Source organism: Falco naumanni, chromosome 15 (assembly GCF_017639655.2).
Source record: "Falco naumanni isolate bFalNau1 chromosome 15, bFalNau1.pat, whole genome shotgun sequence".
Lineage (NCBI taxonomy): Eukaryota > Metazoa > Chordata > Aves > Falconiformes > Falconidae > Falco > Falco naumanni.
Genome location: NC_054068.1, coordinates 11,497,930 through 11,517,068, shown reverse-complemented (window position 1 = coordinate 11,517,068; position 19,139 = coordinate 11,497,930). Strand labels below are relative to the sequence as shown.

The following is a 19,139-nucleotide window of genomic DNA, read 5'->3' as shown; positions in this document are numbered from 1 at the left end:
GCGGTATCAGTTAGGAGCAGCTAATCCTTCCTTTATATGGCTGAACAGTATTTTTCCTCAACGTAAGAGATATATGCTGTACTCTTCCTGACTTCTTAACTACTGTAGTAACATCTATTATATTTGTGAGATGAGCTCCATATACAGGCCGAGTACAGGTAATGCTGACTTGTAATTGCCGGCAAAATGTAATTGAACACAGCCTTTTATACGGTTCTTAAACATTCACACATGCAGTTTTCTAAGTATAAGGGCAATGTTTACCCATAAACATCGTTCTATTGAATGGCTTCAAACACTAACAGCAGCTACTTTGTAAAGCTTCTGTTAAATTACTAAAACTCCAGGAACAGAATTATGCTATACTAAACCATCACCAAAAAATAATCAACCATTATCTAACACAGGTTTGAAACTGATGAAGTACCACCTCAAAATAATAATAATGCTTACAACAGCCTTCAAACAGCAGTGAGCTCTCAGTCTCAACTGAATCAATACCACTGCTTTGCCTCAACTATTGCTTCTACCCCCACTACACAGAGACTTTCTATTTTTTATTACAATTATTGAAAGAACTCTTACCTCTCCATCTCGTATTCTTTCATACCTGCTTTTACTGCCTTCATTACCTGTAAGATACATATTAACATGGGACATTCATAGCAGGAGGGAATCTCATATTTATAAATTTATGCCTTATGACTGAGTATCTCCAGAGGAACCTATATTACAAAAATATCATCTGTACTTCATTTAAATTTACATCCATAGATGCATTTTAAAACTACATTAGAAATCAAACTCATTTTAGTCTTTATAAATGCCTGCAGTTTCCAGCAATAATGCAAGTTTAATTGCCAAACTACGATATCCTAATGAAGTGCAGCTCATCAAAATACCAATGCTTAATTCTGAAAGCTCTGGTGAACTTGGCAGCAAGACTCTTTGTTTTACTTTTACGAAACACCAGCAAAACAAAACTGCGAACTGGAATATACTACAGCAGGAGATTCTTTTTTATACTTTGCAATCTGAATCAACAGGAAACTACTAGAGTTAACACTGTTTTACAACCTGTAAGTATGATATTTGTTCGTAGATTTGCTAAGAATGTGAACCAGCTTTATTCCTTTGCTTAAAGTTCTAGGCAGCTGCTCTGTGGAAGAAATTCTCTCAGAAGTGATAACATTATTCAAGGATGATGAAGGACCAAGGAGAATATGTGTATATGACTATCTCTAGACTTTGCAATTTTACAATATTCACTTTAAAATATTTTTATGCTTCACAGTTCAGAAATCTGAGGAGCAGGAGCAAAGTAACCTCATCAGCTACTTTTACCTAAGCTCCCTCTGGTCATCACTCAGAACTGATGGCATCTCTGCATCACTCTATGGAGCACAGGATTGACACCCAAGTTGATTTTGTCATCAGTACCAGTAGAGGAACATGACTCCACTGGTACAGTGCTAGGTCTAACCTGAGCAGCCTTGCCGAGAGCCTGGATTTGTCTTCGCCATACTGCTGTATCAACCAAGTAACATCATGAGGCATTGTACTGGGTGACATACCCATCTCTGAGGAGCAACCTAAGGAATACTTGTACTACCCTACACTGTGCAAGGAAATACTCCTTCAGTTTGTAAGAATCTGGAGAGAGCAACCTGCTAGTTAAACTCTTCAGAGCTGCACATGCTGACATGAGCCAGAAGAGCGATCTTGATCTCTTCCTTCTCCATCACTATACAGGTATTTGTGCATACAGGACAAATAAGATTGCAGGCAGGTCACCTTCTGCTGAGGCTCCAGCTCTTACCCAAAACCACACTTCATTTCTCACACATCACAAATGCACCAGTGAGTTCAAGGACAATGCAAGGTATATTACTGGGCTGTAATAGGAGTGATATTATCCTCCCATTTCTATCCAGCCTTTCCATTATTTTATTACTAAGCAATTCAGGGTTGCTGGGAACATTTTCCGAGTACCATTGCTACACTAAGAGCAAAAATTATTAACAGTAAAGGATCCATTACCTCTTTATGAGCTTCACTGGAGATTTTATTGGTGTAGCGCAGAACTTCCAACTCCATGTCTGTCTTAATCACACGACTTAAAGAAAAGTAGAACAGATATCAGATTAGGTTGCAACTTCACAGCTTAAGAATATGAAATAAAAAAGCCTGAAAATAACGTGCATCACCTATGGTAAAATTAGATGAAGTACACCTCAAGAGCAAAGAGCTATTACAGTATTCATGACAGTAAAGTTTTGTTGGCGTTGATTCAGCATTAGCAAAACAATCATATAAAGGAAAGTCACAAGCATTTCAAATACCTGCCTGCATTATATTAATACTAATAAACAAGTGGTCCAACCAACATTTTTTCAACTCATTCTACAATACATTAGGAACAAAAGCAATGTATTTCTGCATTTGTCATGGCTCAAACACTACTTCAAACAGAACATTTCTACAAGCACACATGATCTACTTTTTAAATACAATTTGAAACTAGTTTACATAATGAAATCCCCAGAGCTCCAGAATTTCTATTCAGCATAATCCCAACTCCCACCTATATGCAATACCTCACAAGGCAGGGAGGAGGGGGCTGTGAAGAAAAGATATTTGTTTGGTATTAAAAAAACCCAAACATGAAACTGAGAAACCACAGCAGCAGTAATTACAGCCATGATGTCCATTCTCTTTCACATGCTTCTGCAGGAAAAAAAACAAAACAAACAACCCCCTCCCAAAAATGTCCTGTTCTTCATGCTTTATGAGATACTGAATTTGTGTCTATTCATGAGCTCTGACGCTCTGTTCTGAACACATCTAAAAAAATTACCATTAAACTCTTACTTACACTACTTTCTACCACGTATTTCAAATAAAAGCAGCTATTTAGTGTAGCGTGAATAGGGAAGCAGAGGTAGTTCCAATACCTTCTATTAAAAATCACCTACTCTTTCCACAGCTACACCTACTGATTTCATAATATTTCTCATGCCTATCTCAAAGGCAGCCATGAAGTACATACCGCTTATAAAACCCAAAACTACATCTATAGAATTGCTTGAAAGTATTTAAATTTTATTTTCCAGCTCCACTCCAGAGTTTGCAGCAGTTACAAAGTACCATAACTGTTTTATATTTTGAAACTGCCACCAAAACACCCCCTTTTTTATTATAACATGCTCCTAATACTGCTGTAGAAAACTATTTACTGTATTTGTGCTCCTGTAGTTTGTTTCAATGAGTCCAGAAACAGGTTTCTCAGCCATCAGTGCCTCTGATGTGTGATAAGAGCATTTCCCACAGACAGTGATTGCATCGCTATGCAGCACAGCCACCCCCCTTCAAATATAACTTTTCTGGCAAGAGTAAACAAAATGCTGCCATCAACCAAAATGCTCTTACAACAAAAACACAGTAGAGGGGAATGGATTGAAATTCTTAGTCAACTGGAATACAACACAAAATAATCATTATGCACACCGAGAATGAGAAGTAGAAGGTTTTAAAACGCACAGAGGTGAAAAAATTACACTGGGATGATAACAATCTGCTCACCGTGGGTGAGGAAACAAACTTCTGCTTCTGCCTTTCATGCAAGACATAAAGAACAGTAACTCAAATATATTCATGTCAAAATGAGGTAGCAAAAGCTTACAGACTTTTTTTTTTTAATCCTGTTCTTCGGAAGACTGCATGTACTAGCACGATAATTTAATACTTGTTTGATGTGCCTTTATATTACTTTCAATATACAGTACATATCCCTGATCTACAAGTGCCTGAAAAATATGTTGCTTCATAATTCAGTTGTCTAATCTCTTTATTGGGATCTGCTTAGTAATACAAGTTAGTAACTGTTCAACAGCAAATGTAAACAGTATTAGAACCCGTTTTCCTTGACCAGGTCATAAAGCTTCAGGGTCAAGGTATTTATTTTAGATCATAACTTCTCAGGTATCTTTTTGCATAGACAAATTCATGCTAAGCCTCAGACAGACTTTTTAATGCAATGCATCACCTTCATTTACACAAGGTCAAGCACTGAAACATTTTACAAGAAACGTTTAGTCATCGAGACCAACAAAAACCATTACCCAGCCTTTAGTAGGGAAGAGGGAAGAATGCACAGTCATGCAGGGAACACTATGAACTTCACCCTCCACTAGATACTGAAAAGAAAAAGTCACTGGGCTCCCATGTTGCCTGCAGTAGCGCTGTTGATGGAATTCCCACCAGCATACTGGGTAGCAGAAAGGCAAGTATTTCACCACCTTCTCAGTGCTTTGTTGGCAACATTCTCAAGCCAGGTTTAAAGCACTGTTAGCACGTAGGGCAATCTCGCAGGTGATAAGTGCTCCACAGTTTTCATGATGTTTTTCCCCCCAGTTCCAAGATAAAGTTTGGAAGGAAGTCCCACCTTTGTCATGATTGTGAACGTCAATGTTCTATTAAAAACAGCTCTTGTACCAGGTTACATGCTCTGCACACATGCATTAATATTTTAATGGGAATAAGTAATTTCCAGGCTCTGGCTAATGCAATTGCAAAAATGTTCAGATTCAGCATGTAATGCAGCTCTCAGACTAACAGGCAAGCCACTCAATGCAATCAAGTTAAAACAGAAGCACAAGTCTCCTACTGTCAGGGTTGACCTGTAACTTTTTTTTTTTCCTTTATTCATTTTAACAGTATAAAACCCATTTCTTCTTCCTATTCTGAGCTTTTATTTGCACTTGGCCATATGAGCAGGTGGTCTTTTCACACGTCAGTCATCTGAGAGAAGCTTTAATACAAAGAAGCATCATTTCAGTCCTGAAATTAAGTTTGGCCATTTTAAGTGGCTGGATACCAGATTTCATGCACAAGATGTTTTCCATTTATAAGTCATTGAGAGCATACAGAACCCAAGGCAGTTATGAGGCTGAAACTTGCATAACTCAACTCCATTCTCCTGAACCAGTGCTCTCCTCAAAGATACACAAATGTCTCCTTCTCTATGCGCATTCAGCAGTCCTGATCGCACTGCCAGAAGTATTTGTTCCCAGTTGTCAGCTCAGTGTTTATCAGCTGTCTTGTTTTGTTGGTTTTAGTACATGTGTGCAACCTTAACGGCTGCTTTCTGTGACACATGTAGAAAACATCTGGCTATGTCCACTCCTCTTCGTCCTTCTGGAAACTTTACATTTACAGACCACCTAGTAAGTACAGATGCTCCCCGTGTAGAAAGGCTCCACAGACCTACCTTGTCTCCACCCTTTCTGACCTTTGCTGTTACCTTTCCACATTTTATTTATAGAACTGTCTGTACCATAGCTGATACATTTATGCTCTTCTGCAAGCTTTCGCATAAAAACTTGTTAACTGAACTAGCACCAAAGGCAGTAAACACAGTAATGCACATTACACTACAATTCTGAAAGATAGTTGCATGAACATCAAACATGGGAGTTCATGTTGAAACAGTTCAAAAAGATGTTAAGAGGTTTACAACATAAATAAAAAAAACTCTGAAAATACAAAGAGCATATGCCCAGCTTTAAGACGTTAACGTACTGTTAACACTTTCACCAAAGAAACAATTACAGTTTTCCAAAGTAATCCAAAATACAGAACATATGAAATCTTCCACACAACTATTAAATTCCATTTTCATTGAGGTAACAGAATAATACAGTATATACAGGCACAAAACAAGCCATGCATTCCTAAATATTTATATTCTAGCACCACCACAATTATGGTTGGTAGACACTGCTATACTAAAGTAACAAAAAAAGTAACAAAAGTGCTAGCGTAGAAAAATTTTCTCCTGGTTACTAGGGAGATAATTTGGACCAGTTTAGAGTTAGTCTTCAATTAGATGACATTTTCTTTTCAAAACAGTGAGATCAATACTTAGCATACACATGCAATATCAAATTTAAAATGGGAACCCTGAAATTTAAAATTTAAGTGTTTAAATCTGTTTGGAAACACATTCACTCAAAGAGAAAAAGTGAAAATACACCCTCTGCAAACTACTGAAATCCAGACAAAGGTCAAATTCTTTTCTGTTTTACCCTTAAGTTCCATAGCAAGTCAGAAAATGCTGAGATCTTGAAAAAGATGAGTAAGCAAGGGAGGCAAGATCCTTAATCACTAATGCTTTCCCTTGTTAGTATTGAACCATTTTCTCTGTATTTTATTAGAGGACTGTATAATACTAGAGCTGCCTTTTGTAGCTCACAGTTCTCCCTGGCTGGTTCAGAAAGCTCAGCCATTTCACCTCTTGCTGGCAGTTTTGACAGCGTAGTATAGATCGGAGTTTTTCTGACAAGTATCATGTAAAGCAGTAGTTCGGAGCTCGCTGAATTTGATATGATATGGAACCATGCAAACACGTGATTCAAATGAAGCAATGTCCTACACTAGAATATAATCCGCAAAAAAATTAATCTTCCTAAAATAAAAATATTCTTAATTCTAAAAATATTATTGCTTTCCAAGGAAAGTTTCTTGGGCAATAACTTGACATTCCAAGGAAATATCTACTTTAGGAAGTTTTAATACATGTAGCCTGTCATTCACATATTGATTTCACCAGACGCTTAAGTCCTAACAATGGTCTCTAACATAGTTCTGACTTAAAATGGAAAAAATGAAAGCCACCAAACTCAATAAAACCTTTTAAAACACTTTGGAATGCAAATTTGAACTTCGGTTTCACTTAGAATTCCCTTTCCTTGAAAGCCAGGTGGAAGAGAAATGCATACCAAGTATCTCTCTCCCCCATGAGATCACAGGGAAGACAAAATCAGAATTCCAGGCTGCCACTCACAATTCACAGAAGAGACCTAAACCAGCTCCAAGTGCTGCCTTTCTGCTGTTTCAATTCTTTGTCTATCTCTGTACAACCTCAGGGCATGGACTTCATGTTTGTCCATCCCTGAGCTTCCTGATGAAGATTTAACCCTGCCTTAACCCAAACCACAGAGGAGAAAAGCTTATCAGGCAACACCTTGGTAAGGTGGATGGAACCAGAATGAAAGCTAACTTGGGAACAAGCTGGTAGCCCTAATCCAAAGTCTTCTGCTGCTAAAATTATCATCTCTCTCCCTGTAGTGGTGCTGTATCTACAGATCAAAGCTTGGAAGTTAGACCAGGCCCTCTTCGGGTCCCCTTTCTTGCCCCTTGTCTTTCTCTGACATTGTCAGGTTAAAGATGCAGCTCCCTCCTCCACTCCTCAGCCTGGTAGGTCACTTGGAGAATCCCCCTCTGGCTGGTGGGCACATACATGATAATGAAGTGCCAGAGGCTAAAAGGTCCCAAAGTCTTACACAACAAAAAAACCAAACCAACTAACTAGAACTCAGGAGCAGCCAGCTCTGCAGGAAAATAAGATTTTATGAAGAACTTCTAACTTCACTTACCCTTTCAATTATTTTTGTAAGCAATGTAGCATCGCATCAGGGGTCTCAGAACATGTGTGAACATTTCTAGACTTTTCTCATCAATATCTGTAATGACAGCAGCTTGACTAAGTAGAAATTAATGATATTTTCAAAAATATCCAGATTTTCCTAAGCTGCTTCTTTACCTAATTGTGACAATTTTTTGCATCTGAAAAGCTCATCCCTACACATCAATTTCCAAGCTTGTATTCTGTCTACATTACTCAGAAATCTGCACCTCAAAGGCTGCACCAGCTCTTCAATCCATAAATCAATTTTATAACTTCTTTGTTTGGAAAAGGAAGGGTCGAAATTCTAGGACAGAACAGGCAAGATTTATAAAATGGTACCGTGAGTTTTGTGTGTTACAAAGCACTAATGCTCATCAGCAGGATTTGCAAGCAATGAGTCCCAAGCATCTCCAGGTCCACCCATGACTCAGTGATGCAATAATGTCTAAGCAAAGTTTCCCTGCTTCCCACTTTCCTTTTACAACATTTTTGTCATGCCAAGCAATGAAAAATGGCTGTAACAGAAATGTGACCTATTAAAAATTCTACACATTCTGAAATCACACTATGTTCAAAAAAACATCTCCACAGTTTTCAAGCTGGCAATTAGATGCAGATACTAGAAAAATGTTCTTAGCATATGACTAACAATAAACAATAAAAACAATAATACATAGTAGCATACAATACAATAAGCTGTGACAGTGGTAGTCAGTGTACACTTTTCTGATTGTATTTTAAGGTTTTGAGCTTATCTGTCTTAACTAAGGATTTGCTTCCTTCATTTCTAGATTAATACACTGAAAAAGCTTAGATAAAAACCTAATTCATTAACAAAAATCCGCTGTTGTTTCTTCAGTTAATTTACAAAATGGAAAACTAGAAAACTGTAGTTATGCAGCTATCCTGAGGACAAAGTCGGCAATGCTGACCAGAAGAGGAAAACTGGTAAAATGCAGCAGCTTTGCAAGCTACTAATACACTTAGTCACACTCCAATTTTGTCTATTCTAGATAGGCTACAGCAGAATTCCCCTGGAATTACAAAGTACAGTTACATGACTAATAATTCAAAGGAATTAATGCTGTTAAAATAAATCCTAGAGAAGTAATAACACCTCATTAAATATTTCCCAGTTCAGACACAGTTTTGATTTACCTTTGATTTTCATTGCTAGATATGAATTATCTTCAGTTCTTTTCCTATTCATACAGATTCACATTTATATGAATGCGCCTTAAATCCTAACACATTCTATAGAAGTGTATATCCAGACACAATGCTTTAGAAATGTTATGTAAGTTCTTCACTTTTCAATGCTGTTACCTAACCCTGTTTTTACTTTTGTATGTTATTTCCACACCATAACCTGAAAACAGCTTAAAATTAAAACTCATACAGTAAAGTAGGAGGCTTCTCCTGAGAAATATCTCTGAAGCACTGGCACAAAATACAAGCATGTTCAACAGTGCCCAAAGAGAAAGATTTTATGCTACTCACCATTCTGCAATTTCAGGATGAAGAATTTTGTTGTTCACATTAAATCTACAAAAAAATTAAAAATACAAATATTAAAAAACAGCCAGACACACAATAGCAGAGACTACCCATTTACTTTTTAAGTGTGTCTTCTCTGAGGATGTCAAAATTTGTGAAAGCAAATACTGTATTGGAAATCAGTACAGATCGGTATTAATCCCAGTGAGGAGAATGTGCATGCTCATCTTCACTACACAAATATTTGATTTTGAAATCCGTAAGACTAAACCAGATAAATATTTTTAAGAATGTGCAGAAGTCAGAGTAATGGTTTGTCCAAGACATGTTTATTAAACTTCTGACAATGACAAAAGTTATCAATTCAGTGCTATGAGTGTGGGTTGGACCAGATCCACCACAAGACGTCCCTTCCAAATTGTTCTACAATTTTAACTTTGCTCCTCAAACACCCTTCAATGAAATTAAACACAGTGAATTGCTAATTTCATCCTTGTGTTTTATGCCTTCCCATTTTTGTATGCACAGAACACGATGTGATAAACAAGCTTGCTTAGAGAACTGTGAAAAGGTAAAGAAGCTCTCCTTGTCTTTTCTGATCTACAGCAGAGGCAAAGCAAAAGCTTCTATCTCACCTTGGCCTCAACCACTTAACTATTCTTCTGTTTATTTTCTACATTAGCAATTCATGTGTTCTTGGAACTATTTTGAGGCTCTCTAAACAATAACATTACAGTGGCCAACAGAGTAAGAAGCTGAGTAATTAAGCGGAACACAAACGGGTTTTCAAGCATTGTTGAAGGTGTTTTTTGCTTACAATTTAAATGCCTAAGGAGTGTTCTGCATCAAAGATATTTCTGTGTGACTCAGGACTGCTGGCTCTTCAGTTAGGGCATTTAAGAGAATTACAATGCTCCAAGGCTCCCAACAGATCTTCAGAAGAATGTTATAAGGCAACAATTAATTTTCCCACATTTTTGAAGGAAAAATTAAATCTATTCCAGGTTATTAACCATTCTTTATACCTCAGAAGGGACCAACTAAAGAACAAATCCAATTAAAAAAATTATTTAGAAGTCACTTCTAATTGTACCACGGTCTTTCTGCATCCTCAGATAGCAGAAGAAAAAAAAAAGCATGTTTCTCTTTTGCAAAAACATATGTTTATAAACTCATAAAATCCTAACAAGGTGAAGGTTAATAGCTTTGTTTTCTGTTTTGGAGTAGGAACACAACAACTTATCACAACATTCAACACGGACAAACTGTACAGTATTCAGTATTATGGGTATTAATTAGAAACCACCAGGAAAGCAACGCAATTCAAAAAGCCACAAGTCACAGAACAATGCATCATTATAGAATAAAGTTGGCCACTTGGAAGCAAGATAGTCTTGTAAAACCAGAGAAAAAGGGCACTTTTTCAATTTAATCACCACCATCTCAATAACTGTTACCTACATACACCAACGCAGAAATAATTTAACGGAAGAGACAGTTAAACAAATTTATACAGAAGAAAATACACAAATGATATAGTAAAATCAATCTATAAAAATTCTAAAAACCCAAAAGCCTGAGCTCCCTGTTTGGCTGGAAAGCATACCAACTGACACCACCACAGAAAACCAAGACACAAGAATTAAGCTGCACCTGCAAAACAGACATGAGGACTTTCAATAATTGTCATCAGTATGTCAGACAGAAAACAGATCAATGAAGGCAAGTGTAAGGAGACACCACAGAAAGCTCCAGCACCAGCTCTATGCAAATAAGACAAGTATAAACTATGGTTATTACGAAGTAACAAAAGAAAATGAAGGGCAAGGAAGGGCAGGTACAGAAGGCAGATGACGTAACACTCTGAAAATTCAAATCTCTTCTCTCAAGAACCTGACACGCTCACTTTAACCACAAGCACAAATGGATGGAACCAAAAGCAAATCAAACAAGCCAAACATGAAACCCACAATAGAAGAATGTCTCTCATCTGAGCATTTAAAAAAAAAAAAAAAAGGGTGTGTGTGTGTGAGACATGTGGGTTTGTACTCCAGCATAGTTTTATAATAGCTCAAATAATGCTCCTTAAGAAAAGCAATTTGAGCCAAAAGATGTACTTTCTGATACAATGTGAAGTATAAAACAAGATCTTAGACCTCCAGCACACAGCATCAATTCAGATTTGGAAGAGAATCTGATCTATTTCATGTAGTTTTTTCAAGGAAGCCAATGATTAAGGATTGAACGGTCTCAACTCCACTTAGTTTGCGATAGCTGTGGGTCCTGCGCGAGTGGCTGCAGGGCCACCTGTTTACAACTGCTAGACTTTTAAAGCTGATGACTCACTTTAGTTACCAACAAGGCAGCTAAACAAACCACATCCATAAGGTCAGTGGTTAAATAAAAAGCTCAATGGGAAGGGCTTGTCCTCACCAACAGGAGTATACCAACGGTATTTAATTCCCATAATTTGTGCACAAAGTCCTACATAAAATCACCCTCCTTGTCCTCCCAGCAAAGTTTTGATCCTGCTAGACAATAAAAAACTTACTCTTAAAAAACATGTACTGCCCTAACACTAAGAGGATCATGTAGAGCAATCCAATTCTGCATTTTTCTGCAATTTGCAAATTGACAACACTTAGATGATGAGATAATGTGGTCTTGAGGAAGAAAACGAATTGACATTTTGCTACAGTTGCAATCTGTAACTTATTAATGCTCCCATTTAATCGACACAGAACTAAGAAATACTACACTGAAAGGCATCTCCAAATTGATTTCATACTTAGTTGTCCCCTAACATGTGAGACAATTTCATTACTTTAAAACAAAAAGCTAGAAATCTACACCTCCTGTACAGTAACACCGTAGGGCGAGACCCTTTTTTGTCAGTTTAACAAATACACTTAGTGTGTATACGGTGATAAAAATCTAAAAAAATATTCATACACAGTGATTTTCTACAATTCTTCAATGTGGAGACTCTCCAAACGACTGACTTCACTATGCAATAGGGAAGAGGCCATTTAGATGGTCTTCACTATCAGACCCAACACTATATGCAGTTCTGAGGGAAAGGTATTCACTGAAAAACTTTAAACATTAGGTAGAACTGCTTGAACTGCCCATCACTTACACCCAACCCACCAAGCAAAGATTTATTCACCAGTGTTTTGAAGTATATGGCACGTTACTTTTTAACCATACTGGTTCAAAATCCATTTTCCGTATAGTGAGTCACATCATCTCAAAGCATTTTTACAAGTGGTACATAACCACCCACCTGATTTGATCTAAAAAATTCCTGCACATTCTCCAATCTGAAAAATGGATCCATGAATTAGGAAAAAAACCAAACCATAACAAATAGAACTAACCTTTATCAGCAAACATAATACACGTTTCTAGAAAACAATGCACTAGAACTACTTTAGAAATCTGCCTTCTACACTTAAGCCGTGTGAAAGCAAGTCACTTCTGTAGTATTTGTAACAGCCATGAACAAAGCTGACCTGAGAGGAGTTATCAGGAACATCATCAGCAAACGGTCCAGGTCTCTTGTCTTAAGTCCCTGTCCCAGGCGGCTCCCCCCCTCCACCAAGCCACAGTACCACCCCTCACTGAGCAGGGCAACTTCCAAGTACTGCCATTCTCTATTTTTACAGATTGCAGCAACATAAAAGCTTTTTTTTTTAGTACAACATACTTAGCTATATGAGAGCGCTATACATAAACTAATGGAAACTATTCACTATTATGGGCCCTGTTATCAGCACAAAATCAAGTTTGATCATTGCTAGCAGGACTAAAATAACTCGGGGGTGACCTTCAGGGTGAGAGTAGAAATAACCCATAGCCACAGTAGTCATTTTGTCTCAAATGACTATTTATTACAGTAGAAAAATTAATGAAATGTTTTAGGTAATTATGTTTTAGAGGAAGTTCAAAAGCTTCAAGAAGTAAGGCAGGGAAGTAACATCATTTAGGCATGAAAAAAGCAGCCTCTGACAGGAGGAGCAGATGAACAGCCTGCAAAGAGGGCAAGATTCAACTTTTTCACAAAATGATATGCTATTTCTATTATTATCCATAGGAAAAAAAAAAAACAACACAACAGAACAAAAGAATGACAAAAAACAACCAACAAAACCAAAACATAACAACAACAAAAATCCACACTGGGGCAAGTCAGTCTATGAGAAAAAAGACAAATGGGAGCAGGAGGGACAGTGAAGGGCCCCAGCAAGCAAATACATCTTGGCCAGGTAGCCAAAAAATGGAAAAAAAACAAGAACCCAGGAAGAAAATACAGCATTATAGCTAGGGTAGAGCCTGCCTGAGTGGAGGCCAGAGAATGCCAGGAAGCTGCAGTCATGGGCTGGCAGGAGGGAGCACAGTTAGAAGGAACACATTGCTTGGTATAAGCTCCATGGTATTAGCCCTCTCAGGAGAAATCAATACATCCGAAATGTATGCATTTCCATAAAGGAAACATTTGATACAGGAGAGGCAGAGAAGTGGGGAAAACAGGAATGCTGATACTGGGTTTGGGTCTGCTCTGAAAGCAAATATAAAATGGACTGGTTTATATACACAGTAACAAAACTCTGAGGAGAGAGCAGAGTTTATAAGGATGCTCACCCCCTCCTCCCCACCCTGTGAGCAGCGTTCACTTTCCACGTGCCTGCTGCCAGCACACAGACCAAGCACGCTCTCACGAGGGACATGACAGCCCCGGAGAAGACAGAAGCAGGAGTTGGGGAGATCAAGAGAAGGCTGGAGTAACAAGTGGTTTGAGGCATGGTATGTGTCAGAGGAGGGGAGTGGATCTTCAGCACATCCCACAGCAAAATCAGTGCGTGTTCTTCCACACCAACAGCACAGGAGGGGAAGACACCAACCGGATCCATCAAAGGTGACAAAATCAACAACTTGGTGCCTAAGGGTGGAGAGGTATGAGCATACCCTGGGTCTCAAAAGAGACGTATCTGCTAAACAGCTGGAAATCGATCCTGAAGAATGGAGAAGCACACCTCCCAGAGTGCACACAGAGCATGTTTACTACAAACTTGGGAAGCCAGTGATAAAATGTCATTAATACCTTTAAGTGTTGCAAGAGACATGCTATTAAAATCTCAAATCAAGTGCTAAATGGAGTGGCTTCCTAATGTAATGTTGACTAGTAATAGAATGTGTTACTAATTAAATTCTAGTGTTTAATGAAATTCAGGGAAAAAAGGGGTTTTTGGTACTTCAAACAGACCTTTGTACATCATTCCCATAAAGAATTACTACTAGAGTTAGTACTTGTTTACGTTCCGTGGGGAGGTGGTCTCAGACAAAATTGGAGTTATCATTCCACACAGATTTCAGAGTCCACCTGTACCTGAAAAGCATAAGATAACCAAGCATCTACTTGGTGAAAGCAAGATCATCATAATGCTGTAAGAGCAGAAAGGACACCCAATATTCATTAAAAATGGCTCGCTTGCATTCTGGAATAGTTTAGTTTAACTAAGCTATTTAGGCAGCAAAAGACGCCTAAAAGGTTTAAAGACCACCACCTTGGTCCCCAATATCCCTGACTGAATCATTATGTTTTCATTTAGGTTGTGGAGGGGAGAACAAAGTAATTATGGAACCAGATTCCAGATTTCAGTTTACGTGACACAAAGATGATCCCAGCAAGAAGCATATTCTCAAGACTACACAAACGAGTGTCCAGACTTGCAGCAAATTCTGTGCATTACAACAGTAGAATTAATATGCTGTCAACAAAGGCGGATGGAGAAAAATACTGCAGAGTGGCTGGGAGTGAAGGATCATAAAAAAGAGGCCACCCACTCAACATCTCAGTATGGATGTTTATTTTAACGACTTTTTAACAAGGGGGTAGGGTGTATATTTCTCATTTGCCATACACTTGAGCTAAAATAGAAAATTATCTCATTTTAGGACATCATAACAGAACAGATCGTTGTATTTCATTCAAAATTGAGGCCATCATCCTCACATCCCACAGCAGGCTGTGAAGTATTTTTATTTTATTGCCTTTTTAAAATACTGTATGTAGGAAGATATTTTCACCCCACTAGCAGCCAAATTTCATAAAAAGATGACATCAGGGACACTAAAAGATCACATCTAGGCAGAAAAGTGATTTTTATTTTACACCTGTAATGTGACATCTCTTCAGAAAATTATGCATATCAGAATCCCTAATATCTACCTTAATGCTGTACAAGGAAGTGAGTAAGAGAAAGGAGCTACTCTTAAAGATTACTTTTTCTAAAATCTGAAATCCAAATACTCCAATCCCAAAAGTGGAAATGGAGGTAAGAGGATGGGTCTATTTGGTTTTAGCTACTTAAAGCAAACACAGAGAAAGAGAAACATTAGATGATCTTAGATGCAGAAGAGATTTCTAAAAACCCACCACTGTATTTCAAGTAATTAGAAACATATCAAACATTTTATTTAGAAAGAAATACCAATACATTTGATCTGCCATTCAGCATCCTGGTATTAGGAAAAAATATCATTTAATGTGAAATATAAACCAAATCCAACACAACCATGCAAAAATTAATGTATAAAAAAGCCTTGTCACTTACTGGCTGATCCCCTCAAACGAAGCTTCTTTGGAGACATTTCCACTATCAGTATTAACACCGCGCTAGCAAGGAAAACATTAAAAGGACCATGATTCTGAGCCAAACACAAGTATTTAAAATTTAAATCATGGAAAGAACCTGATTGCAGTAAGTCTTTAGGAAAACTTACACATACGTTTACTTGAATAATAAATATAATATAAATAAATAACTTATAAAAAAAACCCAGAGACTCAAATGCAGACCAGTATTAAGAAATCATTGGTTCCATAGGAGACCAGAATAGAACTCAGGTTAGGATGTGCTGCTTAGGAAAATGGCAAGCTTTGATTTCTAATTCCCTTATGCCCTGAAAGGGAGCTAGGAGACCTATGTAATAATAAAGGCCAAGAGAGTAACAAACGAGCAAGGTTTCTTCTAAAGTAATTTCATTTTAAAATAAATTATTATGCACTGCCTTGGCAATGCTTACTATTTAAATTTCCACGCTGCTCCCCTACAGCTTTCCATTCAAGCAAGAAGCATAAGCAAGAGTGTTTTGGCTGCTACACAGCAGATGAACACTTGTGACATGTGCCTGGGAAACCCTGTGGAGCAATGTTACAGTTCTGTGTCTGGAAGGAGTTTGCATTCAGCCAGTGGAAAGAGAAGTGCTCTGCTCTATACTTCATCATAGCAGTGGTAGGAATGTGAAAGCACATCACAGTTCTGTCCTCCCAGCCAAAAATTAGGTGAAAATTCCTGATTACAACTGGATGCTCACAGAATGGGAACTACTCAACAACTTGATGTGCAGAAAGAAGTGCACTGTGATTCAAGATGGTCAAATACTCCCTTTCCCACTCCTTTCTCTTAAAGAACGTGGAAGAAAGGTACAGGGTCATCTTTTGTATGTGTGTGTGTATTATACAAATATAAGTGGAAGAAAGACTGAAAATTATGTAGGGCCTCTGTTCTTAACGGATAAAGAAATCAGATCTCAGGCTACGTGATTGCTTAAGGAGGGATTTTTTTGTTAAGACTTCCGTCTGGCAACTATCATGGGAAAACAAATCCAGAAGCTGCCACTGCACTTGCTGTAAGGGAAAGCTCAGAGTCAGCAAATCATATCTTCTACAGATTGGAGACATGAAATCAGATATTCTTAATAGTGGGAGGCTTAAAAACATCTGTCAAGGAAAGCAGCTGGGGGAGAAGTGACAGGGAAGAAGAAACTTGCAGGCTTTACCTCCACTCATTCATCCTTCTTCCAGAGAAATTATCAAGCACCATTCAAAACACTTGGCAGGCATTTGACATCACTACCTCCTCCCAGAAGCTGTTCTTACCAACCCATTCCATGCAGAAAAAGTATTCCCTGAATGCCTGTGGGATTCCCACAGAAAGGCCCAAACATGCTCATGACATGACTAGAGCAGCATAAGAAAAGAAAGGAGTCACTGTACATAGGCTGAAGGATAGCACAGTCAATGTTAGATACGCTTGTCATGTTTTACTAGAAAACAGACAAAGCTTTTGTCAGAGAGAATACAGACTAGAAGGCCAGAGGTTACAGATCTTGAAATCATGGAGGGGCCAGGAGACCAGGCAACTGTACACAGATGGCCTCGAATTTGACCAAGATAGGGAGAAAAAGATTAGGAATGACAGTGCAAAGGAATGCTGAATAAACTGATCTCCTTATTGAAGGAAATTAGTAGTTATTCTTCAGAATATGACTCACCAAAGTAAGCAGCACAGCAGGTTTCTTCGAAGCCAAGACATTGGCTATCTAAAAAAAAAAGTTTTTGAATGCTATTATTTTTCTTTTTTCTTCCTCAAAATTACATTGAAACCAATTTAATCAAAAATTGCTGTACATAAAGTAAACTAACTGCAAAGAAAAAAATGCTCCTCCGATATCTTTCAGATACTGTAGCATTACCTGAAACATGCAACAAGAGTCAGTAGATAAAATATTTAGACAGAAATATAGCGCTTAAGTTGATGGTGTGCTTTAAAGACATATATAGCAACTACAATTTAAGATTAGTCTATTACCATAATTTGGAAGACAGAGGAAATGTGAGCCAAAAACCTGTGATGTCACATAGAAATAAGGAACAGGGTACTCTATCCTCAACACAGTACTGCATATAAAACACACAGGCGTTAATATTATTATGTTATAATGTGCTGAATAATTGCTAATGAATACTTACTACTATCTTCACTGGGTCATCTTTTACTAAGATTTCTGTTAGGCTCCTTCATTATCTTTCAAAAAATTACAAACTGAGAACAAAATCATTGGGCTTGTAGAGAACTGGACTTTCACAGCAGCTGCAGAAAGGTGGGCGCTGAATTACACATTTCTTGAAATGAACAAATGACCTAATTCCATAGAGCACAGTTCTACCGACTTTAAATCAGCTTAACAGCACATTAATAATAGTAACAAAAGAAAACATATGGCAGTGAGGTTTAAAAATACCAATTCTACGCTTTCTTTTTTTCCTTCTCCCCATGATATAGCAGGATTAAACACTTACACAAGTTGGTCATTTGTTGACATAAAACTAAGCTGTAAATAAGGCCCCTTGTGTCCTGATGGTGGAAAACCAATTTCTTGCTAAAATAAGTAAAAGTTATAGAAAGAATCTCTGAAAGTTGAACAGTTTCATTGCAAGCTTCAACAGCTTCTAACTTCAATACATGTAGTCCAGGTGGAAAACAACCTTTATGTTTGGACAATTTACCGGTCCATATAAAGAGCTATCATATCCCTATCGATATGTTTTCTACACAGTAAAGAAGCAGAGAACAGAACTGCAATAAAGGCATTTGTTTATGGAAAGTGACCCAGAACAACTAAAGTGACCCAAAATAAATGTGATTTTAAAAAATAAAACACATACTTTCCACTTGCAATTTTCACCATCTGACAGATGAGCACTGGAGCATCGGCACTCCACAGAACTCCAATTCACACATGTCAAAAAAACAACCTCTCTCCAGCTTCCTTCCACCCCCAGCTACTGAAATACAGGATCAAACTTCACTTCATAGCTGGACTCATTATGAAAATGAAATAAAACACCCTCACAGCCAATGAGAGTAAAAGTTTTGGTCTAGTGAGTCCAAGTCAGTGCTCTGCTGGGACAAAAGTACTGGAACCTTCCTTTTCAAGCTGCTCTCCATGCAAAATCACCCACAGAGCTTGGCAGGAATACTGCCCTCACCCTGCTGAGCCTTCCTACCAAAGAAAAGATAACTGCCCAGGTGCATAAGTACACAAACATCTGCTCAGAAATTAAATGAGAAACCTAACTAAGCAAGTCACACTTGCATTTAAAAATATGAATACATTTGCTTTTCAAATATTAGAATGATTCAACATAAATGAAGAGTAAGGCAGGCAGTCTTTCCTCACAGCTCTTTAGAGGCATAAAATAAACGTGAGCTCCCAAGTCAGAGCTAGGACGTGCCATCTCCCTGAAAGCAATCCCCTCAAATCTCCAAGGCACTGCAAACACTGTACTTAGCAACACACTTTCGCTGGATAATAACACAGGCTG

The 19,139-nt window shown here is 37.9% G+C and overlaps 1 protein-coding gene across 1 annotated transcript in view; it reads right to left on the bottom strand.

Moving 5' to 3' along the window:
• The window catches only part of PEPD (peptidase D), a 141,161-nt gene that overhangs the window by 98,880 nt on the left and 23,142 nt on the right, over positions 1 to 19,139 (bottom strand). The window contains exons 5-9 of the mRNA XM_040614998.1: positions 17,306 to 17,353; positions 15,583 to 15,644; positions 8,969 to 9,013; positions 2,041 to 2,116; positions 586 to 632 (exon numbers count right to left, since the gene is read on the bottom strand). Of these exons, the coding sequence (XP_040470932.1) occupies positions 586 to 632; positions 2,041 to 2,116; positions 8,969 to 9,013; positions 15,583 to 15,644; positions 17,306 to 17,353 (278 nt within the window). The remainder of the gene's footprint in view (positions 1 to 585; positions 633 to 2,040; positions 2,117 to 8,968; positions 9,014 to 15,582; positions 15,645 to 17,305; positions 17,354 to 19,139) is intronic.